The sequence below is a fragment of the Micromesistius poutassou genome, assembly GCF_964030765.1.
Source record: "Micromesistius poutassou genome assembly, chromosome: 17".
Classification (NCBI taxonomy): Eukaryota; Metazoa; Chordata; class Actinopteri; order Gadiformes; family Gadidae; genus Micromesistius; species Micromesistius poutassou.
This window is the reverse complement of record NC_140287.1, coordinates 12,972,918-12,997,698: the sequence shown is the minus strand read 5'-3', so window position 1 is coordinate 12,997,698 and position 24,781 is coordinate 12,972,918. Positions and strand designations below refer to the sequence as shown.

At 41.9% G+C, this 24,781-nt stretch overlaps 1 protein-coding gene across 1 annotated transcript in view; it reads right to left on the bottom strand.

Annotated features, from left to right (window-relative positions):
* The window catches only part of stxbp6 (syntaxin binding protein 6 (amisyn)), a 53,415-nt gene that overhangs the window by 27,915 nt on the left and 719 nt on the right, over positions 1–24,781 (bottom strand). Inside the window, exon 2 of the mRNA XM_084481894.1 lies at positions 18,462–18,639. Within this exon, the coding sequence (XP_084338020.1) occupies positions 18,462–18,615 (154 nt within the window). The 5' untranslated portion in view covers positions 18,616–18,639. The remainder of the gene's footprint in view (positions 1–18,461; positions 18,640–24,781) is intronic.

Genomic DNA, 24,781 nt, shown 5'->3' with positions numbered 1-24,781 from the left:
TGCTCTTTTCTTGAATTTTACATCCAAAATCGGATTTGTAAGACACAAAAGGCAATAAAAAAGTTAAAATAATATACAATGAGAGAATGTAATAAATTCTTAAAAAGGTGTTGAGACCGTTTGTTTATCTCTATGGCTTATTTGAAGGGGGAAGTCAATACAATACATTTTAGCAAGATTGGTCTGAGAGCGAGTGCGCGAGAGCGAGCGAGCGAGTGAGAGAGAATGTGAGAGAGGGGGAATGAGAGAGAGATCTAGCCTGCATCAGGCTGCTGGCTGGTTTCAGATTCTCTTGACCATCAGAGAGAGAAACAAAGGAAGCAGCCGTTTTGCTTTCCCTTGTGTGCGATCCAACTTTTCCTTGAGGAAATTGGCTCTTTGGTGTTGTTTTAGTCCAATTGTTTGTCGATTTCAATGAAGAATGGTTATGTAGCCATACACTTACAAGGTTACTGTTTATTTTATTTTGGGGGATAACCCTAGGCCGAACAGGGATTTAAACTTCATACAACCCGCCATCCAATTGGAGGCCTTTATCAGATTTTCGAGACCTTAAAAAAAGAACAAAGGTAAGTCGTATCATAGGATGAATTGTACTAGAAAGACCCTGGTATTAAGACCTGAGAGATCCCAGCATTCTTCAACCAGAGCCTTCTTGAAATTGAACTAAAGTGCAATGCCAAGTTATTCACAGCAGTTGGCATATTCATAATAAAAAGATACCCTATCAAAGCTTTAAACTTATATTGGATAGTCTAATGAAAGCATACATAACCATCTATGGTGCAGAATTAAAGGGATGTGCTTATTATATGAAAATTGGCATTTGCCTGTCTTACCGATAGTATAATTGCGCCAGTGGTGCACTACAGGTAGTAATCACAGCAGTTAAGAATTGACAGAGCTAGTTAACCCAAAGCAGGGCTCTTGTGCTCTGTGTTTGAATCTCATCAGTGGCTGTCCCCGGAAAGGTGTGAAGCTGGTGGGTGAGCAGCATATGGCATTCCTCTGCATCCCGGTGTGCCTCTCTGCAGACCCCTGCCTGCGGACAGGAAGTGTTGGGGAAGCAGAGAGCGACTCCTGCTGCTCCCTCAGGGTGACCTTCATTACCGCAATTAGCAGGCATGCCAGTCAGGGGGCTTAATACAATGGAGCCTGCTGCCTGCTGCACAGGCAGAGCAGAGGTTTGTGCACAGCGCTGGGGGACAGCGGCCCAATGGTGGTGGGCAGAGGGAGACCAAAACCATACGTTGCATTAGGGCTTGAGTAATAATTAAAAAGGGAGTGAAGAAAAGAATGAGTTTGACCGAAGCGTTTCAAAGCCCTGACCTATGTCATGGGTTATTCGTTATTGATCTCAGCAAGTTTAGTAGTAATTGCATAATTGGAAACCGTCAGGGGAAAATCTATGACCTTGAAACATCACGAGCAAGAAGATCACCAAACACATGATGAATGCCTGTGTGACTTTAAGGGCCTCTTCAATGTCTCCTTGTCTCATCCCTCTTATTCTCATGTACCATTGAACACAAAGTGGTCATGTCCAACTACAAAGTCTATTGTATGGATTTAGTAAGGCTGCATGTATTTAACATCATCTGTTCAGTCCGCAAAATTACAAAAAATGTTTCCATCCAAGAAGCTATGAAAGCATATTAATGGAGCTTCTCAGCCATGAGAGACACAACTTGAGGAGAATGTGGAAGGAGATTAGACGTGACAGTAACAAGTCTAGTCACAAATCTGACAGCACCAATCGACAAGCCCTCGAAGGACATTGAGCAAAGACAAAACTAATGGCAACAAACATAAATCATTTGTTAATGAAGGCAGACAACCGGATAACCTAAATAAAGAGTAATTGGCTTAAAAAAAATGGGATGAGATTACTACTAATGGGCACATTCTTCAGGCCTTATTTCAAGCGCTGATAAAGAACACTCAGATAACACTGAGTTCAGGCTAGGTGAACAAAGCATACGCCATTAGCTGCTATATCGCCTGCAGCCTCGCCAGTAAAACCCTTCATTTACAACCCTTAACAGGTCTCTGGGTCGGGAGACGGGAGAACATAAATAAAGGCTTGCCTAATTGATCGGTAGATGGTGTGTCTGATTAAATGACCTAAACAAACAAAGAAAGTCATATCCCACTGATGTGGTGTTTGGGTAGAAGACATGCCCGCCCACCTAATTCATTCCTTGGCGAGTGAGAGAGAAAACGTAGACAAGAAGGCAGTTGTATGCCATTAGTCATTAGATATAGGAAGGGCACTTCATACTCTAGAAGTTAAAAGCCAACATGGATTGGAAAAAAGTAAGCAGATGTGGCAGAAAAGGTTGTCATGTGGGTAATACTTGTACAGGTGTTTATGTCTCCACAGTCTATAAGCTTCTCTAAACTTTTTGTATTCAAATGCTTTCTTTTCTCTTTCAAATAGAAATTTAACTTAAACCAAATTTAATAAAAAGGTTATTATCATTATATGAAAGCATGCAGGGAATGTGGAATCTAGATTTTAAACTGAATAAAATATTTATAAAAGATTTGATAAGATAAATGATCTCTCGGAAATTTCTACATGGAATTCCAAAATATTTTCTGCCAGAGTACAAGGTTGTAGTTCAAATAAAGGTATTCCCATGCATTCCTCTTTTAACACACTGATAAGTTCATATAACATTGGGAAAATGACCTAAACTGATATTTACATTGGAGTAAATGTCATTTCAAATGCTATGAGGAGGCTACCCATTTCAATCATGTGTAAACCACCAAGATACAAACTATAGGGTATAAATGATTGATGCCACAGACCATAATAATCTTCCCACAATGAAAAATTGCTTTCTATTCCACGTTCCACAGAAAATGTGTCATTCCATTTCCATCATTCCACTCTCATTGTGTCATTGAATTTGATTTGGACAAACACCTTGAAAGTATTTCCCTTCAGTTTGTTTTAGTTCACATTCTCTCACACACACACACACACACGTCTTTGAAGGGTAGAATTTATCTTTCTTTGTTGGCTTTAAACTACCAATGGCTCCAGCTGTTTGTCAGACAGAGGAAGAGGGGAAGTCCTCAAAGGACAGAAGAAGAGGGATAACACATTTAGATAAATCACATTTGAATATAACAATAATGAAGATAATGAGGATATGATAAATATGACAATAGAACCAAAGTAGAGAAGCAATAAATCAAAGCATGAAGAAAATCATAATAAATCCCAAAGTTATAGAAGAAAGGTAAGGAATGGTAGAACTAAGAAGGGGAGTTAAAGAAAGGAGGTGTTGCTCCTATGTTACAGCTGGTCAATCAAAGAACAGGGAAGGGAGTGGTAAAATAACAGAGAATATAACTTTATCTGATCCTCATGATGGTCAGGGGTCAGGCGGCAGGAAAAATATGAGAATGAATGTGTCTGAGACAAACCTCTGAAGAGACTACTTCAAACTTAAAAATAATCCAAGGCCGGCACAGCAAAAGAGTGAATAGTGAATAATGTTGACTTGCAGCAACGCGGACCATAGAAATACAAATCAATCGGATAGTCAGTCTGAGGCAGCCCAACTTGTTCACATATTCACGTGAAATGGTGAAGTGCTCAAGGTCTTGATGGAGAAAAGCTTGACCCAGAGATCCTGGGAAATAAACAGAACAGTATCGGGCCCAACGCAGAGCAGGGGGAGGGCTGATGGATGGAGGTGAGTCACCGCCATGTGCATATTGTAAACATTGAAGTGTGCACCGTTTTCTGTTTTTACTTGAAGTTTAATTCAAACAGAGCATACACAGTGTTTAAATTATGTATAACTGTATATAAATATTAAGCTTCAACAGGGTCGAGCCATGTATCACAAAGAGGTATGCAGAACTCCTTTTCTTTCCTTCTAAAAAATGCTGTTCAAAATGCAGCAGGGCTGAGTAGGATTACTTTGGGATTGTACGCCTGATTTTGGAACCGATAACACATTTCAGACAAATATTTAGCTAATATTTTACTGGAAAACTCTTGGCCAGAGATTTCTCTGGCCACCTGTGACAATAAAAACACTGAGCTTATCCTAGCCATCAATGTGATTAGACGCGGGCATTCCTCTGTCCTTAGAACCTTTCAAGTCCAAGAGCAACAACAATAAGAAAGTGGTTGACGAGATTAAGCCTTGAGAACAACATTATTTTGGATATCTTATATAACAATGGGTGATATTATATCCAATGTGTGTGTGTTTCCGTGTGCGTGTGTGTGTGTGTGTGTGTGGTCAACTGACTGAAACCATAGATCCCCATAGATGTCGCAGCTTAAATCGCAGCTGATTGCAACCTCATAGCCTGAGACACAAGGCAAGCCGTGTGGATTGCAAGTAGTTAGAAACCACTAATTGCAATCATTACTTGCTCATTCAAATTTCAACTATTTGAACGGGGGAATATTCTGGGCCTTTTGCTACAGAAGCCTGCAGATCTGTCCATCGATCTCCTACGTACTCCACCCTTAAACTCTGTAGCGAGGCAAGGCATCCATCACCGGTTGCTGTCACCCATCTCTCCCTCTGCCCATTTTACACCATGAAATATATTTTTCCATCTCAATCTCTCTCGCTCTTTCTCTACGCTCATTCTATTCCTCCCCTGCTTTCCTCCATTCCCCTTCCCCACTCACTTTGATTCGCTTGGATTTCAGTAAATGGAATTAAGTGGTCAGAGATAGATAAACCTGTTTTGGACCGAGCGCCGACCCCTTAATGCTAGCAGCCAATTTGACCAGTTCAGCACTAAAAGACTTGCGTTCCGTCTGCAGAAATCTTTAGCAGTGTTAACCACTCCACTAGGATATGAGCAACACTTCTTATGGATCCCTTGGCCCCATGTGTCTTTTACACAGAAAACTGTTGAGAAAGATGATTATTGATGAATACCATCAAATGAACCCAATGCCCAATATAATTTTAGGATTAAATCAGGACTCACAGAAAAGGGGACCTTTTTTGTCTGGATGTTTTAGTAGCTTTCCCCAACACAGTCTACTGCACACACACACACACACACACACACACACACACACACACACACACACACACACACACACACACACACACACACACACACACACACACACACACACACACACACACACACACACACACACACACACAGACCCCTGCACTCTGTTGAACTCTGGATTGTAGATAACATAAATCCAATCCCTCTCTTTTTTAGGAGACTGATAGAGAGTTAACTCCAGATACACTGGCTCAGCAAATCCCCATGCGGCACAGTTCAAAATCAATACAGGCAGCTTTTAAATGTTGTAAGAGTTATCGGCTCCCGGATAGCGCACCTCTGTGGAATCAGATGCAGCCCGGAATTTATTGCATCTGAAGGTGTCAATTGTGCATTGCCGATTCGGATTGAAGGTTTTCATCCTCTAATCGCACTGAAGCTGGGACTCTGTTCTCCTGCTTTTACTATTAGACCGCCGTAGCATGACATCCCTCAGGTCTGAATGAAGGCATGAGAAGTGGCGTCCATGAAGGTAAAAATAAGGTGGAAAATTACATTTTGGCGTGGATTAAATCATGTGACAGTAAATGGACGCTAGCGCAATAGTGACTCTACCTGACATGTCCACCATGAACTTCACGACCATTACACGTTATTTGTTCAAGTGGCAATCTCGAAGGTTTTCATGTCAATAAATGTCTGTTAAGTCACCATCTATCGCCAAATGAGTTAACACAATGGTGAGTGAGCAACATGGTCCACTGCTGAAAGACCCTGCAGTTGCAGTATTATGAATGTAAAGAATTTGGTGTCGGTGGCGAAACTGTGAGCATCACTGGGAAAATATGTCACCAAATGTAATGAAAAGGAAACCTTTGAGATTACCACAATACAATAAATGTATTGAGTCAAACCATGAAACATGTATGAGACACTAAAGCTAGCAGTCTGTCTGTTATTTGCAAGTCACCCTGAATTTAGGGAGTGACATTCTGATGTTATTGCCAGCAGGGCCTTTTGCACATACATGCAAGTATGGATTATTCAGTTTATTCCATTTCCTCCATTCCCAAAACAATAAAATGAATGCAATATGACTTGTGTGCTCTGCCGACCTTTCTTTATGAGACACACCTGGATGTAAGAAAACGCCAGAAGCTTGAATGCACATAAAATGTTCACCTTGTCCGGGTGATGGATGTATGCAACTAAATGGACAGCACAACCCAATTTGTATAACAGGTTATGGTCGTAGAATAGAAAAATATGCTTGTATGTGTGTGTCCTTGCAGTTTACAATCCTTACACATAAGTCAGGTCAGAGGTTTGTCGGCAAATAGATTAAATGTCACCTGTGACAGTAACGTGTTGTACGCAATGAGATGTTCCACTGATGAGTTATTGGTTCATGACGTGTGCTAAAATCGATGTATATCTACATCTGAAGCGCTGCAGTGTGCAGTCATAAATCACACAAAACATGGATGGATGGATCAATGGCTACAGCAAGGTCAAGTTTGCTAACTTTGGAGCTGGTGGCGATAGTAAAACTAATATCTGCCATGAGTTTTATGGGATTTACTACAGAAAAGGTTGGGTCGATACTGCTCTGGGAGTTTTTTCATTGAGTTTGCGCTGATGAAATAGGCCCACCTAAAAGTGTCTTCCCTTTTCCTCCAAATTAAATTTGAACCAACCTCCATACACTCAAGGGGACCGTAAACCCTGAACATGATGTAGTCTAAATAGTTGTTCTCTTTGAAGTATATTAAAGCCAGAGGTACAACTGAGGATAGGAATATCAATATTCAGGGAGGGTGGACTAAATAATACCTCATTTTGAGTAGGTGCTTTGCAGGCTCCATAATGAGTTTGAATTGAGCTGACAGGAGGTCACCGAGCCTACTTGCTCCACTTAACCCCTTAGCTTCACTGGAACCATCAGCGTCGCGTTTAGTGAGTGTTCCGTCAACTTTTTCATTCGGCTGCCGTAATTATCAATGGAATTGGCTCTGTCCGAGTCAAAAGAAAATTGCAGTTTCAATTCTCTGTGAACACGCTAGGGTCAACTCGCCACTCACTCATAAATGAACAATCCTCATAAATAAAGATTGTTTAAAATGGACAAAAGGTTTGTGGCACGCCCCGTGAAGCACACAGGCAAATTGACATGATGGCGGCCTGACACAGCCTTTTCTCAGGGGTAAGTGGCAGGTGACTATGAAGGTAAAGCAGTGAGCCCAGGAGCTGGGGGATTCAAACAATGAGTCAAGATCCAAAGATTCCCGGATAGACTGAGATGTAATATAATGTGATGTGAGCATGACATGTGGATAAAAGCTATTCATAACAGTCATAATCCTTCTCCCTCCTATCTCCTTTCATCTTGTCTTTTTCTCACCTTGTCCGTCCCTGACTGCCTCCAGCTCTCCTGCTTTTAACTATCCATTATTTGAACGTTTTGAGCAGAGGAAAATAACTGCTGTGGTGCAGTTTTTTTTGTGTGTGCGTGTGTTTGATGGTGTGATTGATAGTGATGAAGCAAAAGGAGCCAGAGGCCAAGGTAGAGATCTTTCCTCAGCTCCTGCAGATGTGTTATCTGTGTTGCTCAGGGGATATCGGACACCTCTCTGGTCATCAACATGCTCCTCAACGTGCTCATGAGTCCTCATGTCTTAAGTGTGGACAAAAAAAAAAAACGTAAAATGGGCCTGTATATCTGACTATCTATCTTTACGTAGATAACAAATTATTTCAGTTTCTGCCAGGTTAAAGAGAACCAAAGCCAAAAACTACAAATCATGTCTGACACAATCGTAATCATAACATGTGTCATACTACATGTAATTCTTGTTGCAGAGATTAGGAGGGGAATACTCCCATTTACCGACTGGACTGTCTCATTTTAGGTATTTAAATGTGTCCATTGCTAACCCTCCTGCTTTCCTGTCTCTATGTCAGACAGTTCCTCAATATCAAGGCTAGATGTTCCAGGACACACACATGGTCACAGAGGGGGGCTCATATAAAATGTGTGGGATTTCACTTATCAGGAGAAAAATGCAGCCATACTCTGGTGGCATTTTTCAGACTTTTCATTTTTTGGGCATTCCATGATAAATATCTGTTGGAAAGTGAAAATGTATTATATTGACTTCAATGAGATAACAACATTTTGTGTGCAGTTGTGGTTAAAAACTTGCAAGTTTAAGGATGCTTTTTTATAAAGGAATATAAGGAATGATACATGATACAATGAATCACACTGATTATGTGGAAATCATTGTTCTATTGAGAGTTTAAGTCAAGCATTTATACGTGTCAAAAATGTTAATCATAAAGATAATCTAATCTTCTTTTCCCTCAGACACAGATTGTATATGGTTTCATCAAATTTGATGGGGAATGCTTAAATAAAGTAGAGTATTACATTTTCAGTAAGATAGTTTGACAAGAACAGGGAATCTTATTATAGGCATGGCTGCCACTGACACAGCTGCCAGTCTGGCAGGCAAGGTGGCGATGTCAGCCCCGGGGTGGGATTACACTATCGCAGGCTCCCCTCCTAATGCACGGGTCAGAGGAACAGATGATCAGAAACACGTGTGGTGGCATCCGGTTCGGAACAACATACTCTTCTTCCTGGCGGCTGCTTCCTGAACGTCTCCTCAAAGTTTCCATCTTGTGCAACGCTTAATCAAACATCAATGAGGAAAGGAAATCCAACTGATGCGGGAATCCATAGCGGTGATATTGTGGCCCAAGAAAGAATGCCAAAGACCACCCCCACCTCATGTGTTGGCTAGCCAACCGTGATGTCACGGCAACCAGCTGCGAGTTCAAATACAGCGGCAGGTAATAGAAGATAGCCTTATTGGATCACACTGAATGTCCCAGAGATACTTTTTCCTAGAATTCACGGATTGTTTATGTCCTGTTCTGCCTTACATTCCACTGAGGCCCTCTTTCCGGAGCAGATGAAAACAATTAGCTGGGTTTTGAAGAGGAATAATAAAAAAACAAAAAAAACAAGGATATACTATACAAGGATTGCATATTTCGTCAGGAAAAACGGTTTTGTTGCATCACTGAAACTCTTGAGCTTTAGAGAACAACAACAACTCAACACTGTGGTGACACTACACAAGGTCAAGCCAACCCATTCTGATTCACATTAGTTCCTATTCATTTCTCAATCTTTTAAAGTTAGGGGAGTTGGGCTAAAGCAACAGTCGTCGGGCATGTCGACACTGCAACTGATATGCATCCTCCAAAGAAGTACAATCTGATTCCTGTGTTGAAGGGAAACATTCACCCCACTACTTCCACTGGATAACTGCTCAGAAATAAAAACAATAAAAAAGGGTTTCCATTGAATTTCCCAGAATGGAAGGAGAGAGCCGAGCTGAACAGAAGGCCAGAGGAAGAGGACACTGAGGGACAGTTTGGCAGGAGTCAGAATCAATGAGGTGTGTCTTGATGCTTCAACGCGTGCTCTCACACACACACACACACACACACACACACACACACACACACACACACACACACACACACACACACACACACACACACACACACACACACACACACACACACACACACACACACACACACACACTTTCCGATAAGTTGTTTCAGGCACATCCATCTTCAGGTGCAGTGCATTTGTGCATGATTGAAGTTGGCTTTCAGTTCATGAGGTCTACTTTCTCCTGCCCTCAGCTCTCATCTCACTTTTCAAAGCTTTCAAACTTTTGGGTTAAGTTCCCATCAAGGACATGGGCAAGGGGACCAACGTCATCAAACGTTAAAACAACGCCAAAACAATATGTTGGTCAGGTCGACAGTTAATGTATAATTATATACAGATTCTGATTTTGATAATCAATTAATAGTTTAAGTGATACAAATACACATGAATAAGGTATTTTACCTAATCAATATTAATACAGCTCTACTATCCTATGATGGGCATTTTTACCCATGATGCACGACCACATGCTATGGCAGTATGGCTCGTTGGTTTCCAGCTGTAGTGCCTGCTTCTGAAGGGAGCTGGGCTTGACAACTCTCCAGCCTGTATACCAGGAGGCATGCATTCATCTTCCAAGACTTCTGTTATGTTAGCCCCATGACAGTTCCACAGGAGGCACCATTCTGAACAGCCCAACAAAGACCATCGCCCGAACCACACACATGCAAACACAGATATTGGAACACACAAAAACGCACACACACACACACATCTATGAGGTACTACGATGATGAAAAAGATGACAAGTCAACATTCACTCAACATTTATGAAACAACGTGAAAAAAGTTGTCCTTTTAAGATCTGAATTCTGGTCACGGAACGGTATCTCTTCCTCATCGATCGTATCAAACCACCATCTCTCTGTTGACCTCCTGTAACCTGCAAAGTCACAAGGACCCCGACAACCACATGTCCATCACACAAATGCATATAAATGGTCCAATACGAACACCGAGAGATTCACAACAGTGTGTTTGTACCACCGAACGCAGGTCAAGGCTCACAGAGCTCATTTGACTTTGTGATAAGCCGGGGCACCTTTACCCAGCTGTGTGAATCCCACAGGCAGTCCGCCCGTCCATCTGCACAACCCCAGGTGATGGCTAAGATGTGAGGCGTTCTGTCGATGAACGGCGTGGAAGCATAGCCATCGACGGAATAAAGTCAATTAACATGGTTTTTCTGTGGATGAGTGACAGTTCGGAATTGGCTTTTGGTCAGAAATAATGTACCATCGCTGTTAATTAGAAATATTTACAGCAAATCAACAGATGCTCAGTGTCATGAAAATATGGTGATATAATGATTTTTATGACAAAGGTTTGATATGGTGTGAGTGAGGGAATGGACAAAAAATGAAACGTATCATCCCTGGTGTAGGCACACACACACACACACACACACACACACACACACACACACACACACACACACACACACACACACACACACACACACACACACACACACACACACACACACACACACACACACACACACACGGGAAGACGGCTGTCAGAGAATACATCTATACATTAAATTCATTAAACATGCAAACCAACCCACACACTTTAATGTATGCATACACATTCACAAATACGCCCACCAAGGATTTCTAAAGGCTGCCTACATTTGAAGGCACTTACTCTAACCTCCTTCACATTCACACACACACGTTTAATAAAAAATAGCAGAATCCTCCTCTCTGCATCTATCCACCAGACTGTCTGCTTCTGTTTTCCTGAGCAGAAAGCGCCTCAAGCCCCCAAGGTCTGGTTTTCACACACACACACACACACACACACACACACACACACACACACACACACACACACACACACACACACACACACACACACACACACACACACACACACACACACACACACACACACACACACACACACAAAACAAGAAAACAGAAATAAAAGGGAGAATATGTGAAGGCACACACAGGAGAAGGAGAAGAAGAACTGTCTCTCCTCAACATAAACAAGCACGACCCACCACCGTGTCCTCTACTAACATCAACTCCCCTGTGTGTTATTTGCAGCACACAGATTCTTGCATCCCACTGCTCCCTCTGCCAAACACTGCATGAGCAGGGCTGGGTTATACACCTGGGGGGTGGGGGTTCTGTGGAGTCACAGCATGGACTCCCCTGATCAAAGACTAAAGACACATCAAGTCAGTAAGTGTCTATGTCTCTACTGGCCTGCGTCCAGCCCGGTCTGTGTGTCTGTGTGTGTGTGTGTGTGTGTGTGTGTGTGTGTGTGTGTGTGTGTGTGTGTGTGTGTGTGTGTGTGTGTGTGTGTGTGTGTGTGTCTATCTATGCATATGTGTAAGTGTGTACGTGCGTGTTGGAAGGAGATCAAAGGCATTTTAGAAATCCCAAATCCCAAGCACACACTGGAGGCCTACAGAGAGCAACAGACCTGCCCCCTCCCCTCCTGCTCCCTTTGGGTAGGCTCAGATCTACTCGCTTCTGTACCACTATACATTCTCACACAGGTAAGCCTCACTAGGGGCTATTCCACTTATATTCAAGACTCAATGTTTACCCGCTGCTGTTTGATTTCTTATGAGAAAACGTGTTCATCTTTGTGTTGAGTTTTCCCATTCCAGGATTTGGAAATGCATCAGGCATGCATTCTTGCTGCATATCCAGTCCTGAGTGTTGTGGTTGTGAAGTGTTGAAAATATTCATATTCCCATCTTATCCTTTATCCCTCACCCTATTTGAGACACAAAGAGGGTGAACAGTGACACTTGGACATGGACATGGTTTTTGTGATAGTGTTGCAATGTACTTGGGTTTCTTGTCTTTCCTATTACACTTGCTAAACTTCAGTTGCTAAGGATGCCAGGAACAGTTATGTTGCAACAACCTCAACTTTCTTAGGGGAAAAAGTGTTTGTTTAGTCCATTAGAATACTATACAATATACTATAAACAAACAACTCTACACCATACATCGGTTTCTTAACAAATGTTATATTCCCGAGCTACGACTTAATGTCATCAGATATATCCATAGGGTTTGAATCAGTCGTTTTCTCACTTCTGCAACCAAAACAAGTTCTGCTACTGGCTTTCTACACTACAGCTCCCACTTTCAAAACATCACACACACACACACACACACACACACACACACACACACACACACACACACACACACACACACACACACACACACACACACACACACACACACACACACACACACACACACACACACACACAGAACAATGCTTGGACTGTGTAAAGGTGAGGTTAGGACAGGAGGGTAGTGGTTTCTGCTTTTAATCAGCCCTAGTTCTTACAGCCCAAGGAACTTCAACAGGAACTAAAAAACCCTTGTTCTCATTAGCGATCTGTGTGAATCAAACCACAACGAGACAGTGACCTTTTAACACTATAGTCCCTCTGAGACCAAACATATTTTCTGAAAGGATGGGAGTTAGCTGCTCTGCTGTCCATTTAGCAGCACATCAGATTATATCATTATTGTTGTGCTTTGCTGGTAACTAAGTGAACCTTGAGGTTTTTCTGCCTTGAGGGTTAAAACTATGAAGTGAGCAATGAGCATGAAACCTTTCGGTTCTCCTATAGCAACACTTCAAACACAAAAACAAGAACAAACCATGGCCAATGCGGCGGCTGTCCAGCTTTCTTGGAGGTCAATGATAGATGTAGTACTCAGGCTAAAACAAACACAGCCAACAAACAACATGTGCAACCAAACAGCCAATTCACACAGCCATCGATCCCTTGATCCCACCCAATGACCTACAGCGCTGTCCAAATGTTTCCAAGGCTGCAGTCACATGGTCAACAATGTATTTCATTAGCAATATACCAACTACCAAAATAAACAAAATACCCAAAGGTATTTTTTACATTCGGACAACATGTAGGTTTTTTACATGCATAAATCTCTTTAAATTGGCCATGTGTTACATTGTTTGTTATTAGTTCAATTACTGACTTGTAATTTAAATAACATAATGTAAATTTCATTTTGTGTCGATTATATCCACTCACGTCACACCTATTATCTGTTTTTAACTGATATTCATTACTGATTATAGCTCATATTAGTTTATGAATTTTATTGTTCAGTGAACCCACTATTTCAGACAGAATTCAAACACTATGAGATTAAAATAAATGTGTTTTGGGTTGAGTTGTAGGAAAGAGGTGGCAGTGTTATCCCCATGGTAATGACCCACGCCAACGTCGTTGTGTATGAGCGTTATAATAAGCAATGTTGTATATGAAATGCACCACACACCGTAGCGTTATACTTCAGGTGTCCGGGAAGCCTAACCCTCACTCGGACGAGGACATAAAATACCTCATTCTCAAAAGGAGCTTCACCATCCACACATACCGTGGCATTATAGTACAACGATATTATGTGTGTTCAAAAAGCTAAACTTTCTCTTGGACGCCACAGTCAACTGCAGCCCAGTCAGAGCTCCACACGTTTACCAGTGCAGCCGGTTGAAGGTTACTCGGCAAACACACTCAGACATCACGGAAAGAACGCAACCTTGGTTCGCAGCAGAGTGGAACGTGCACAGTGTTTAGGGGAGAAAAACATAGGATTTTACCGTTTTTTTCTCAAAATTGGGGAAGCAGTGATAAAATGGCATAGATTACTAAGCTAAGGATCATATAAGACAAATTAAGTTTGCATTCCAGTGTTCTCAATGCATTAGCTCGAGCAGTCTGCAGTTGACTTATGGCCAAAGGAAGGAATTTCTGATTCTGACACAGTTTATATCCACTGAAACATATATCCACTGTATTTTAGGCAAAATAATGGGATGCATCATGCATGGGCATCACTGTCACACCAATGGTAATGTTCTTGTGACTGTGCTTGGTGGTGGTCAGGCTGAGAAGGAGAAACAGCAGTGCACTGTGTCTGTTCCTTCTATGGATGTCTCTTTGTTCACACATACTGTGGATTGCATAACGATGTCACTGCCTGGCTCAAGGCCTCCACTATCTGCCCCTGGAGCCATGTGACACACACACACACACACACACACACACACACACACACACACACACACACACACACACACACACACACACACACACACACACACACACACACACACACACACACACACACACACACACACACACCATGCATTTTAAATAAGTAGGGCAGCTCTAGCTGGTTTAATAGTCATCCTCAGGCTGATAGCACACATACACACCCAACCCCACACAGAGACACACACACACACACACACACACACACACACAGTGACAGAACAATGCTTGGATAGTGTAAAGTGAGTCCACATGACTAACATTACAACAGTCAATTCCTTCATGACTCGCCTTAGCAATGGAAAGAAGCGAACATGTCACATCATTAAGAGTCAACCATAACAGTTGTTGTTGTTGGGGCCAAACAAAGAAACACAAGAGATTTGGTGCTGGTGGTTATGATAGGGAAATGAACTGCACTTGAATGCAGTACTGCATGGCAAATTATGTAACGTCCATTACTATGTAGACTACAGTATGGACAATGAATGGAATCAGTAGGTAGAAAACGTTTTAAAATAGTGCATTCATTGAAGATTATGTCAGAACAGACGGATGTCATCATAACAACAGAAGGATTGAATGTTCCAACATGAGATGCAGAGGCATAAAATTAAATAGAAGGACTAGGAACAGTATCAATAAAAAATTAAAGCTGCGTTTAAGGTGCCAAGCCTGAGCCGACCGCCACGCCACGGACACGCCCTTCAACGTACAGTCACAAATAGCACGGTGTTCATTCAGCAACATTATTCAAGTGTACTGTCCAGTTTTGAAGCAGATCTGATGAATTCCCTAGGAGTTTGTTCGTTCAAATACAAGGCGAAAAAGCAAATACAAGACCACAGAATTCAAAATGGCCAACTTTGACGGCACGCCACGGACACGCCCTTCAACGTACAGTCACAAATTGTACAGCGTTCGTTCAGCACCATTTTTTGACTGTACTGACCAATTTTGAAGCAGATCCGATAAATTCCCTAGGAGGAGTTCATTGAAATACAAGGCGAAAAAGCAAATACAAGACCACGGAATTCAAAATGGCCAACTTTGACGGCACGCCACAGACGCCATGTCACCAGGCACGCCACGGACACACTCTTCAACGTACAGTCACAAATTGTACAGCGTTCAATCAATAGCCGACTTCCTGTGGGTTTTGGGGCATGGGTCCAAGAGGCTTTTCTGTAGGTCTTGGCACCTTATACGTGCCTACCAAGTTTCATACATATTGGTGAAACATGGCGTAGGGGCTGCTTTTTTAAGATCCTGTAGGGGCCGCTACAAACATGACAAACATGATGTTGGGTTTACCTTGTTCAGAAATTGATTCTGAACAACTTTTGTAATGGAGTCAACATCATAGGAGTCCAACTTGATGTTGATATGAGCAATTAACTATTTTTGACGTTTTTTTGCCTATGGCGGCCATGTTGTTTTGCCAATCGACGTCATTTCACTTGAGCAGTTGGAACTTTGGACCCCAACGGCTACTAAGTTGGTCCCGGTTCTTGAGGGACCGACTTACCGACGGCCACATATATCATGTGGAAATGCATGTGTGAGCAAAGTTTCATGAGTGTACGTCAAACCGGTTACGAGATATGCTTGTGCAAAGTTTGCATTTTTTGGACAGTTGATATAGCGCCACCTTTGGGCCAATCAGTGTAATATTTGCTGTCTGCTAATCTTGGGTCAACCTCTACAGGTCTAGTAAGTTTCATAAAAAACGTAGAAGCGGTTTAGGCTGTTTAATGCAAATGAGGCGGAATAAAAATAACACTAACAATTTCAATAGGTTGCCTCGCACTTTGTGCTTGGCACCTAATTAAGGACTGTGTTGGCCTTTTCTATTGTAATTGTTCTGTTCTTCTGAGCAGGAGGACACTAAGCCTAAATGTAAGCCTTGCTTCCTTAATAGACTGCATACAAAAGCCAGCAACCCAACATTGATTCACAGCAATATTATTTTGTATAATCCAGATTACATCTGGAACCAAAGTCTTAATCCTCATTTGATGGATTCAGTAAGGCTATGGTTGAATTAGCCGACCCTTCTACTTAACCTCTTATAACTAGGAATTTACAGAGCACAAAAAGAGCACATTTCTGCACACTCAAATATTTTTTTATAAAGAAGAATTCATTAGAACTAATAACTACAGCAAGCAAATTAGGATGGTGGTTAGAAAACATGTTTATCCCTAAGGGATAGCATTAAGTAAGGCACACAGTGTTTGAAAAAGATGGTGTACCTTTTAAAAACGAGTACAGGGAGTGCTTTAGCAAACATGAAGTCACTCATGCCGGACATGAATTCCCACTGTAGTCAATATTTAGGTTGTGACAAACCTTGAAGCAGTTTGAGATAACAGAAATGTCATGGATCTTCATAAGCGGTTCTTTTGTTGACTAAAATGATTCTCTTCGGCAATTTCAGGATAGAAAATGGAATTATCAAGCAATATATCAGGGAACCTTTCAGTCTCACTGAACCAAAACAAAATTTCAAGAGAAATCTAATATTTTTTAAATGTCTTAAAACCAAGCAGGATCACAACACGAGAGACACAAACGTAAAACAGTGCAAACAAAATCAGACTGTTTGTAGCATATAGACAGAATGAAAAACAAAAGAGAAAGCAAATTCTGATAGCAAAGCTTGAGATAAGGATATCCTGATAACCAAAATGAAAGAGAAAGATCAGATGAAAGCCAGAAGTTATGAGAGTAGGAGTATGGGCGGGAGAGCGTAGCGCTCAGGGTGTTCCACTCTCAGCAAAAGAGTACTGGGTTGGTTTTGATCCCAAATGACCGCAGTCTACATTGTTCAGTTCACCTGGTCAACTTTTGATACATTCTCTGGCTATGAACTCAATATAGGAAAATGTGATTTGATTCCCATCAATCCGCCTGAACTGGATATCATGCAGTATGAGTTGCAACATTCAACATTTCCCAAAATGTATCATAACTACTGCACCAATTACAAAAGTCAAAGAAGACCTTCAAAAGTGCAGCTTACATATCACACTCTCAGTAAGAACAGGTGTATTAAAATTAATGTTGTCCAACGATATCTGTGCCTATTTCAATGTTTGCCTCTCCCCCCCCCCCAAATGTCCTTCTTTTGTTGCATTTACTCTTATCTTTTATAGATTACTCTCTTTTATATGGGGTAATAAAGCTCCAAGGCTACATAAATCTTTATTAAAGAGGAACAGATAAGAGGGAGGGTTGGGGTTAGCACATTTGTAACTTCACTATTGGGCCACCAACATGCAAAAAATTTACACTTGGCCTTCTAGCCCGAAACTCAGTGGTGCCAGATAGAATCACATTCATGTTACTCTTCCTCCCTAAAAGCTGTGGTATGCCACACCAACAGACTTCACGCCACGTTCAACTGACAACAATCTGACCTCTTCAGATACTTTCAAGTTCAGATTGACTACCATTTTATCGCAGTGAAAGTCTCCCAACAACTTGTTATGTACCACCATGACCAAGGAGCACTAAAAGATTGGGTTAACTTTTTTGCATTGTCATTATGTTCATCTTTTTAATTAACTTATTTTTATTTTACATCAATGTAGCTAATTCATTAATGTTATTGCGCTTTGCCACATGTTTTTGTTCTACCATTGTCATGACAGTTAGCCCAGTTCCTTGACCTAGGATATGGGAGGCCCAGAAGGATGGGTGGGGGGTGGTGGGGAGGGTGATAAAGGGAGGGGGTGGGGAGGGATCATTATTAAAACACTCTATATTACTGTACTGTGATGATTCCTAAAATACCTATCAAATATTTTAACCAAAAAATATGCCTCCACTTACCTGAGAGGCAGATGAAGGTCATGTAGTCTCCCTGGCCACCAGTGGCCAAGAAGGGAATTTTCTTCTTGGTGCGTCGCTTCACTTGCACAGCTGCAAGCATCTTCTCATCGTTGGGCGTAAACACCTCCTTGTTGATAGTGGACTTGGAACTCATCTCTCAGGGTAGCCAGGAGCAGGTCTGGGTGGGAAACAGCAAAACCAGAGGAAGATCAGAACCGCTCCCCATCCATTTGGGCAGGTGTAAAATACAACGTCTATTCAGGAAAGGGTGGCATACTGTAGTGTGTTCTGAGCTCAGGAGACTGTACAACAAATGCTGAAGGGGAATTAAACCCTGAAGGGGAAACAAGATTCCACCACATATCACCGAGACCAAGCATGAAAATTGACTAAACGGCACATATACAGTGCAGATACAAAATAAGGTGATGCATGGCCCTATGCAAATCACTGATGTACTAATGTTCTGACAACATACATCAGTGAATAGTTCTTATTGATAATATCATCACTATCAATTAGTTCAGGGAGATAGAGGGAGAGAGAACTTCATATTTCCATGAAAAACATACAATAAGTTATTATTCTGGTTTATAACCCTAGTCAAATTCTGTCAAACTTAAAAATGTACTTTGGATTCCCCTGCTTTAAACCTCTCTAATAACAAATAGAAGTAGAGTTCAGTAGCAGAGAGAGCCTGTTAGTCAGAGAATCTCAGAAGACTGAAGATTGAAGAGTGATTGTGAAGGAATTTTTATGGTCAATATTAGGTAAAAATTGCAAATTGGTTAAAAGGCTAACCGTGTTGTGTGGAGTAGTGGAGAATATTTTATTTATAACAATTATGTATCGCAGACCCATTTTATTTCCAAATATCTTGGACCAATGACCTATACACAGACCTTTACACTGATACTATACACAAAATAAACCTACATCACGGAAAACAATGACTCCCTATTGAGCAATAATCCAACTGTTTTTCAATTGGAAATAACTGTTGCTCCATAGCAATCTACAGTGGAGCTTGCCAACTACAAATACTGTTGGGGAACGCATAGTGAAAAGACCATACATTTAAAGATGCTTGCACTGCAAAATGTGTTTCCATAGAGACACATGTGTTAAACAAATGAAAATAACATGCTGCAAAACATCCATGGGCTTCAAAGGAAAGTCTTGAAGGTAAACTATAACACACCACAAAAAAACTGCAATACAAGCAGACAGCTGTTGTGCAGATGATCTTCTGTCAAGAACAGGAAATGGCTGTATTTATTACAGTGATTTAAGCCTCACGCCATATAAAAAAGATGTCAAATTATGCTAATATGGCTTCAATGGGTTTAAGCAATTTCTAAGAATTGTCTTATGCTCATATATGACTAGAATACGGTTCAAAACTGTGTTAAGGGGCATTAAGCACTGAATGTTGCTCAGATGATTACCATGTCCGCCCAGGGAAAGTTGCACGCATACTGTACATATGGTCAGTCTATGACTGTGCTATTCCATCGTCAGTAGCAGTACCAGTAGAGGAGGGGAGACTTGACAGTGTAACCCAGCTGAGGCTCTCTCTGTCATCCCTAATCTGTACAGAAAGCCCACCCCCACCCTCATTCCCCCTCCTCTTCCTCCTCGTTGTCTCCACCATCCAATGTGCACTCGAGAAAGTGAGGCCCCCAGCCCCCACTGAGCTGTCACCAGGCAGAGGGTAGCCCAAATCCCCCTGAGGTGGCCAAGCAAAGCATCGTGGGTGATCGTGGAAACAGGGGGTGTGAGGATTGAAGGCAGAAATGATGGAATGAAGGAGTGGGAGGCGAACGAAGAGATGGAGGAAAAGGAGGCATAAAAAGGAGCCGCCAGGCAGTGAAATGAATCCAGCGAGCCACCATGCTGCCTGGCTTTTGGGTTAACTGATGCAATGCTCACTGAGCATGGTTGGAGAGAGGAGGGAACAGATGTAGCTGTGTGAGGGGGAAGCGAGGGGTAGACCCTCACAAATATATATCCCTTCTTTCACCCCAGTTCCCTGCAAAACTACCTCCACTAGCACCTCATCAGGCGTACGTGCCTCCGCCCCAGCTGAATAAGAGGGGAACAGCAGTGAGTGCTCCCTGGCTATGCTCCTGCCCAAGGTGTTAATAGGAATCTGTTCTGTTGTTCACAGACGCTCCAGAGACGTCTTGGGAGAGTGGAGCCTTCCGAGTTGCCGGCGCGGCTACGTCAGTCGGCACCGCGGCCACGAGCTCAGCCAATCCAGGCTCTCCTCGTGGGGCCACAGATGCTAAGAGACCCCTGTCAGTAGCCAGGGCCTGAAGACTGTGAGGGATTTCCAGAGACTCGTGTGTGGAGTCTGTTAGCCACAATAGTCTTGTCACAAGCAGAAGGACCAAGAGGGAACTGGGAGGTCCAGGCGGCCTATTTTATATCCCTTAATCTCTTTCCAAAGTGCAGGGAAGAACCAAATTGGTGGCTGAAGGAGCTTGAAAAGAGCCATTTCAGGAGGAACTACTGGTATAAATTAGTCTGTCGCTTTGATAATTACATTGCTAGCACAGTTGGAAGAGTTTTTGTAGATGGTGCTTTAGAAGGAGTCTTTTTCAGGCGCTGATGTGATGTGCACTGCAGAGAGCCTTGTCAAACTAAGGACTACAGAGGCTCAGCTCACTCTTCATCACATTGTTTGCAGTCGCCTTGATTCTGGTAACTTCTGAGTGAGTGAGTGAGTGAGTGAGTGAGACTGACTGTCTGACTCTGTTTGCCACATGGGAAATCAGCAGTCTAGTGCTTCATCTCTTGTCCACATAAATTAGAGAGCCCCCAGCCAGAGAACTAAAGCTTATCGCAAACCCCAACTATGGATACTTATGTGATTGTTTGTGCATTTGTGTGCAAGGCCATGGGCACAAAGCTGTTATTATTTGGATAGTAAGTGCACGGTAGAGGCGCTCACGTTTTACCTCCTATTATCACTTTTAGGATACAGAGGAATGGTGGCTAGGTCCTTAATTACCAACAATGAGGCAGACAGAAGACTGCACACGCCCCCCTCAAATGAACTAGGCTAAATGTTTTTGTTTATAGTACAAAGTTTCCGATCTGTACTTTTGCTGTTGTATAAATTCACATCTTGAATAGCAACTGATTCCAAAAACATATTTCCACGTGGCATCAGACCAATACCCTATTCGCAGACACCCTTGGGGTGGTCAAGGATCAAAGGGTCCAACTGAGAAGTCACCCTCTTTAGTCTTAAACAGTTTATGTAGAAATGATTGACGTGGTGAAAAATTCCCACCAGAACACCCCCTGGTTCAGATCGTCCACCTGCTGTTTTCCTATTGTACGTTCACTTTAACAACAGATTTCGTTGGTGAGCTTTCCGAGCATCTATGTTTCCAACCGAGCCGTATCACGTGTGAACAGGTACAGGGAACTAGGGGACATTTCGAAACAAACAGAAAGTTTCATCTCAACTACGCCCACTTGCATAAACTTGCTAAACTTCTGTTACCAACATTAAAGAGTAACTGATGACAGCAAACCAGCTAGAGCACACAGCTTCACGCATCACAGTTTTAGACAAACATCAGACTGTTTCTGCAGCACTAAAATAGCACTCGGGAGCGAGTGGTGATTCCACATCAACACAAACACAGATGGTGGCTGTTAATGTTCCTAAAATAATGGAGGCCGGACTGTCCGCTCGGTCTGCGTTTGTGCCTGCTGTTCGCTGATCAATGTCTCTGTCGGCCATTAAACTGGCCACACCATTACATAGCTGCAAGAGGATGCACTTTGCCGACATGATAATCAACACTACACATATAACATACATTTTTCTGAGGCCAAAACATGCATAGTATTTCACATATTTTTCTGAATGCACCATTAAGACATTTTATTTGGGAACAATTTGAACCATTAATGTTTTATACAGATCACTACTTTTATACAGATCACATGTGTTCTTCTTTTTCTCAATAGACAAAGCCCTTTGTCACAGGAGGAGCACAGGTCATCAAACTGTCTGTAAACTTACTATTCAAACAACGCTATGATTAAAAGGAACTGGTCTAATGCACACAGTAGCAATGAAGTGAATGACCCCTTACCCTGGAGGATAGACACTAGCTGGTCTAATTTATTTCCTGGGACATATACTGTAATAGCGAGCCATGGACCAGCCACTAATAGTGTGTACCAAGCCCATACATTATGTCATTCTTTAACTGCCTGGCGTCTAATAACAATAAAGCTTTGACTGAGCTACAGTCCAGCAAGCCCTGAATGGTAATAAGGTTATCAAACAGTCGTCAATAGATATTGCTAGCATGGTAGCTAAATCACAAAATAAATTACCAACTGAATACCCCAGGATATTGACACAGAACAGAGAGTTAACCGTTTACTTCTAAAGCAATAAGGCTTAGTCTAGATAGAGGTAGACTAGGCCAGTTCATCAAGCCCCCAGGTCGATTCTTGACATTGTCTGTGTCCAGATGAAAAGGGGCCATGATTTTTGTCCAACCCACCCCATTTAACGTTAGAGGGGTGTTCTGAAATTGGGCAGATGGCGATCAATAGACATCCATAATATTCCAAACAAGGGTTTAGCAGGTCCCATTGCTGCCTCTAATGTAGCCACTATCTTCGGAATCAGAATTCTAACCGTGCACCTGAGTTTCTTGGTCCGTGAGCATGCCCAGTGGCATCTAAACTCTGAATCAATTTGTTAGTTTGTGGGCACTGTTGGCCAAAACAACCTAGCCAAGGCAGTTCATATGGGCTTACTTGTATTGGACAAATCAAGGTACAACAATGGGAACTGCTGGTTTGGAATATAATGGATGTCAATGACCAACTGCTCAGTTTCATCACGAGAGGGGGTGAGTTGAACAAAATGCATGGCTCACTTTCTTCTGGACATTGAAAATGTCAACAATAACCTAGGGTCTTAAACCTTAAATCTTAAACCTATCCTTTTAGTAGGTTTCAAATTATTTTTAGGTTTTATTAATTTATTAGTAAGTATTATTGTATTATGTTTTATTGTATATGTGGTTTATTAGTGTTTATGTAGCTGTGGCTTTTTTTGCACACCAAGGGATGGATATTAAGATAACACAGTGGGAATAAGAAGGACATTTTGGGGCTCATTGAACTTTCAATGGTTTATTGTTCTTCAGTGGTGTGTTTGGAAGGGAGTGTCCTTCTTAAGTAAATTACCAAGTAGGGAGATGGCAGACAAAGTGAACATGATATTAAATAAAGCAGTTTAATACCAGACACACTGTAATGTGATGAAACAAAAGGGTACCCAGATCTGTGATATGTTTGTGTTTATATGATGGCCATGATACCTCAAGTCAAAGCCATATATATTAGGGGATTTTTATGTTACTTTTCTATATACAACACAAGAATGGGAGTGCAAAATGTAGAGCTCAGCAGTGGGAAGGGCAAGGGGAAAGATAAGCATCTCTCATGGCTGACAAAAGACCCAGTTTTGCAGAGATGGCCAACAAAAGCAAAGAATAAGAAGGAAGCCTCGTTGTAGTTTTCAGTACAAAGTGTGTAATATTTAGAGGATGCACACAGGGTTTCTGCACTGTTCAACCATTGCGATGGCACTTCTTACCAAGCCATTGTTGTTGTTTTTTGGTGAAAATGTACTTGCTGATCTTCAAGTGCTGATGTGGGGAACAAAAGATTCTAGTTGGGTGTTTTCATGGGGTTGGGAGACGATGGTTCATTTACACCCAATACAGTTAAACATCAGTGGTTCCCTCATTTTTTGAAGCATCCATATATGTTTAATTTATCCATAACACAATGTAATACAGTGACCTGCAGTGAGGTTTCACAGGGAGTTAGGTGTTCACTGACAATAACCCGAGTCCCCTTTTCAGTGTTCACCTGTATCAATCTTCTTAGGCAGACAACATAGTGTATATCAATTTCACATATTAAAACAATGATCCAAAATTAAGAAACATGATTAAAAACTGATAAATGACTCAAAGGATCAACAGATATGGGCTTTTATTGTCTTTGTTATTTTTATATTTGATTGTTACTTACAACTTCTGTGGATTTAGTAATGATACAGATACAGCTCAAGTACAGAGGGCTAACATGGTCAAACTATGCAGCTTTGTTACACCATAAAGAGCTGGACAACTGCCCAACTATTTGCCATCAGGCAGAGGGATCAGAGCACAACGATTTGGAGTGCGTTGTATGGGAGAGGGAAGACCTCGTCGTGTTGTCTACGCTATGGGTGCCGTTTTGTATCGCACTCCACACACACACAC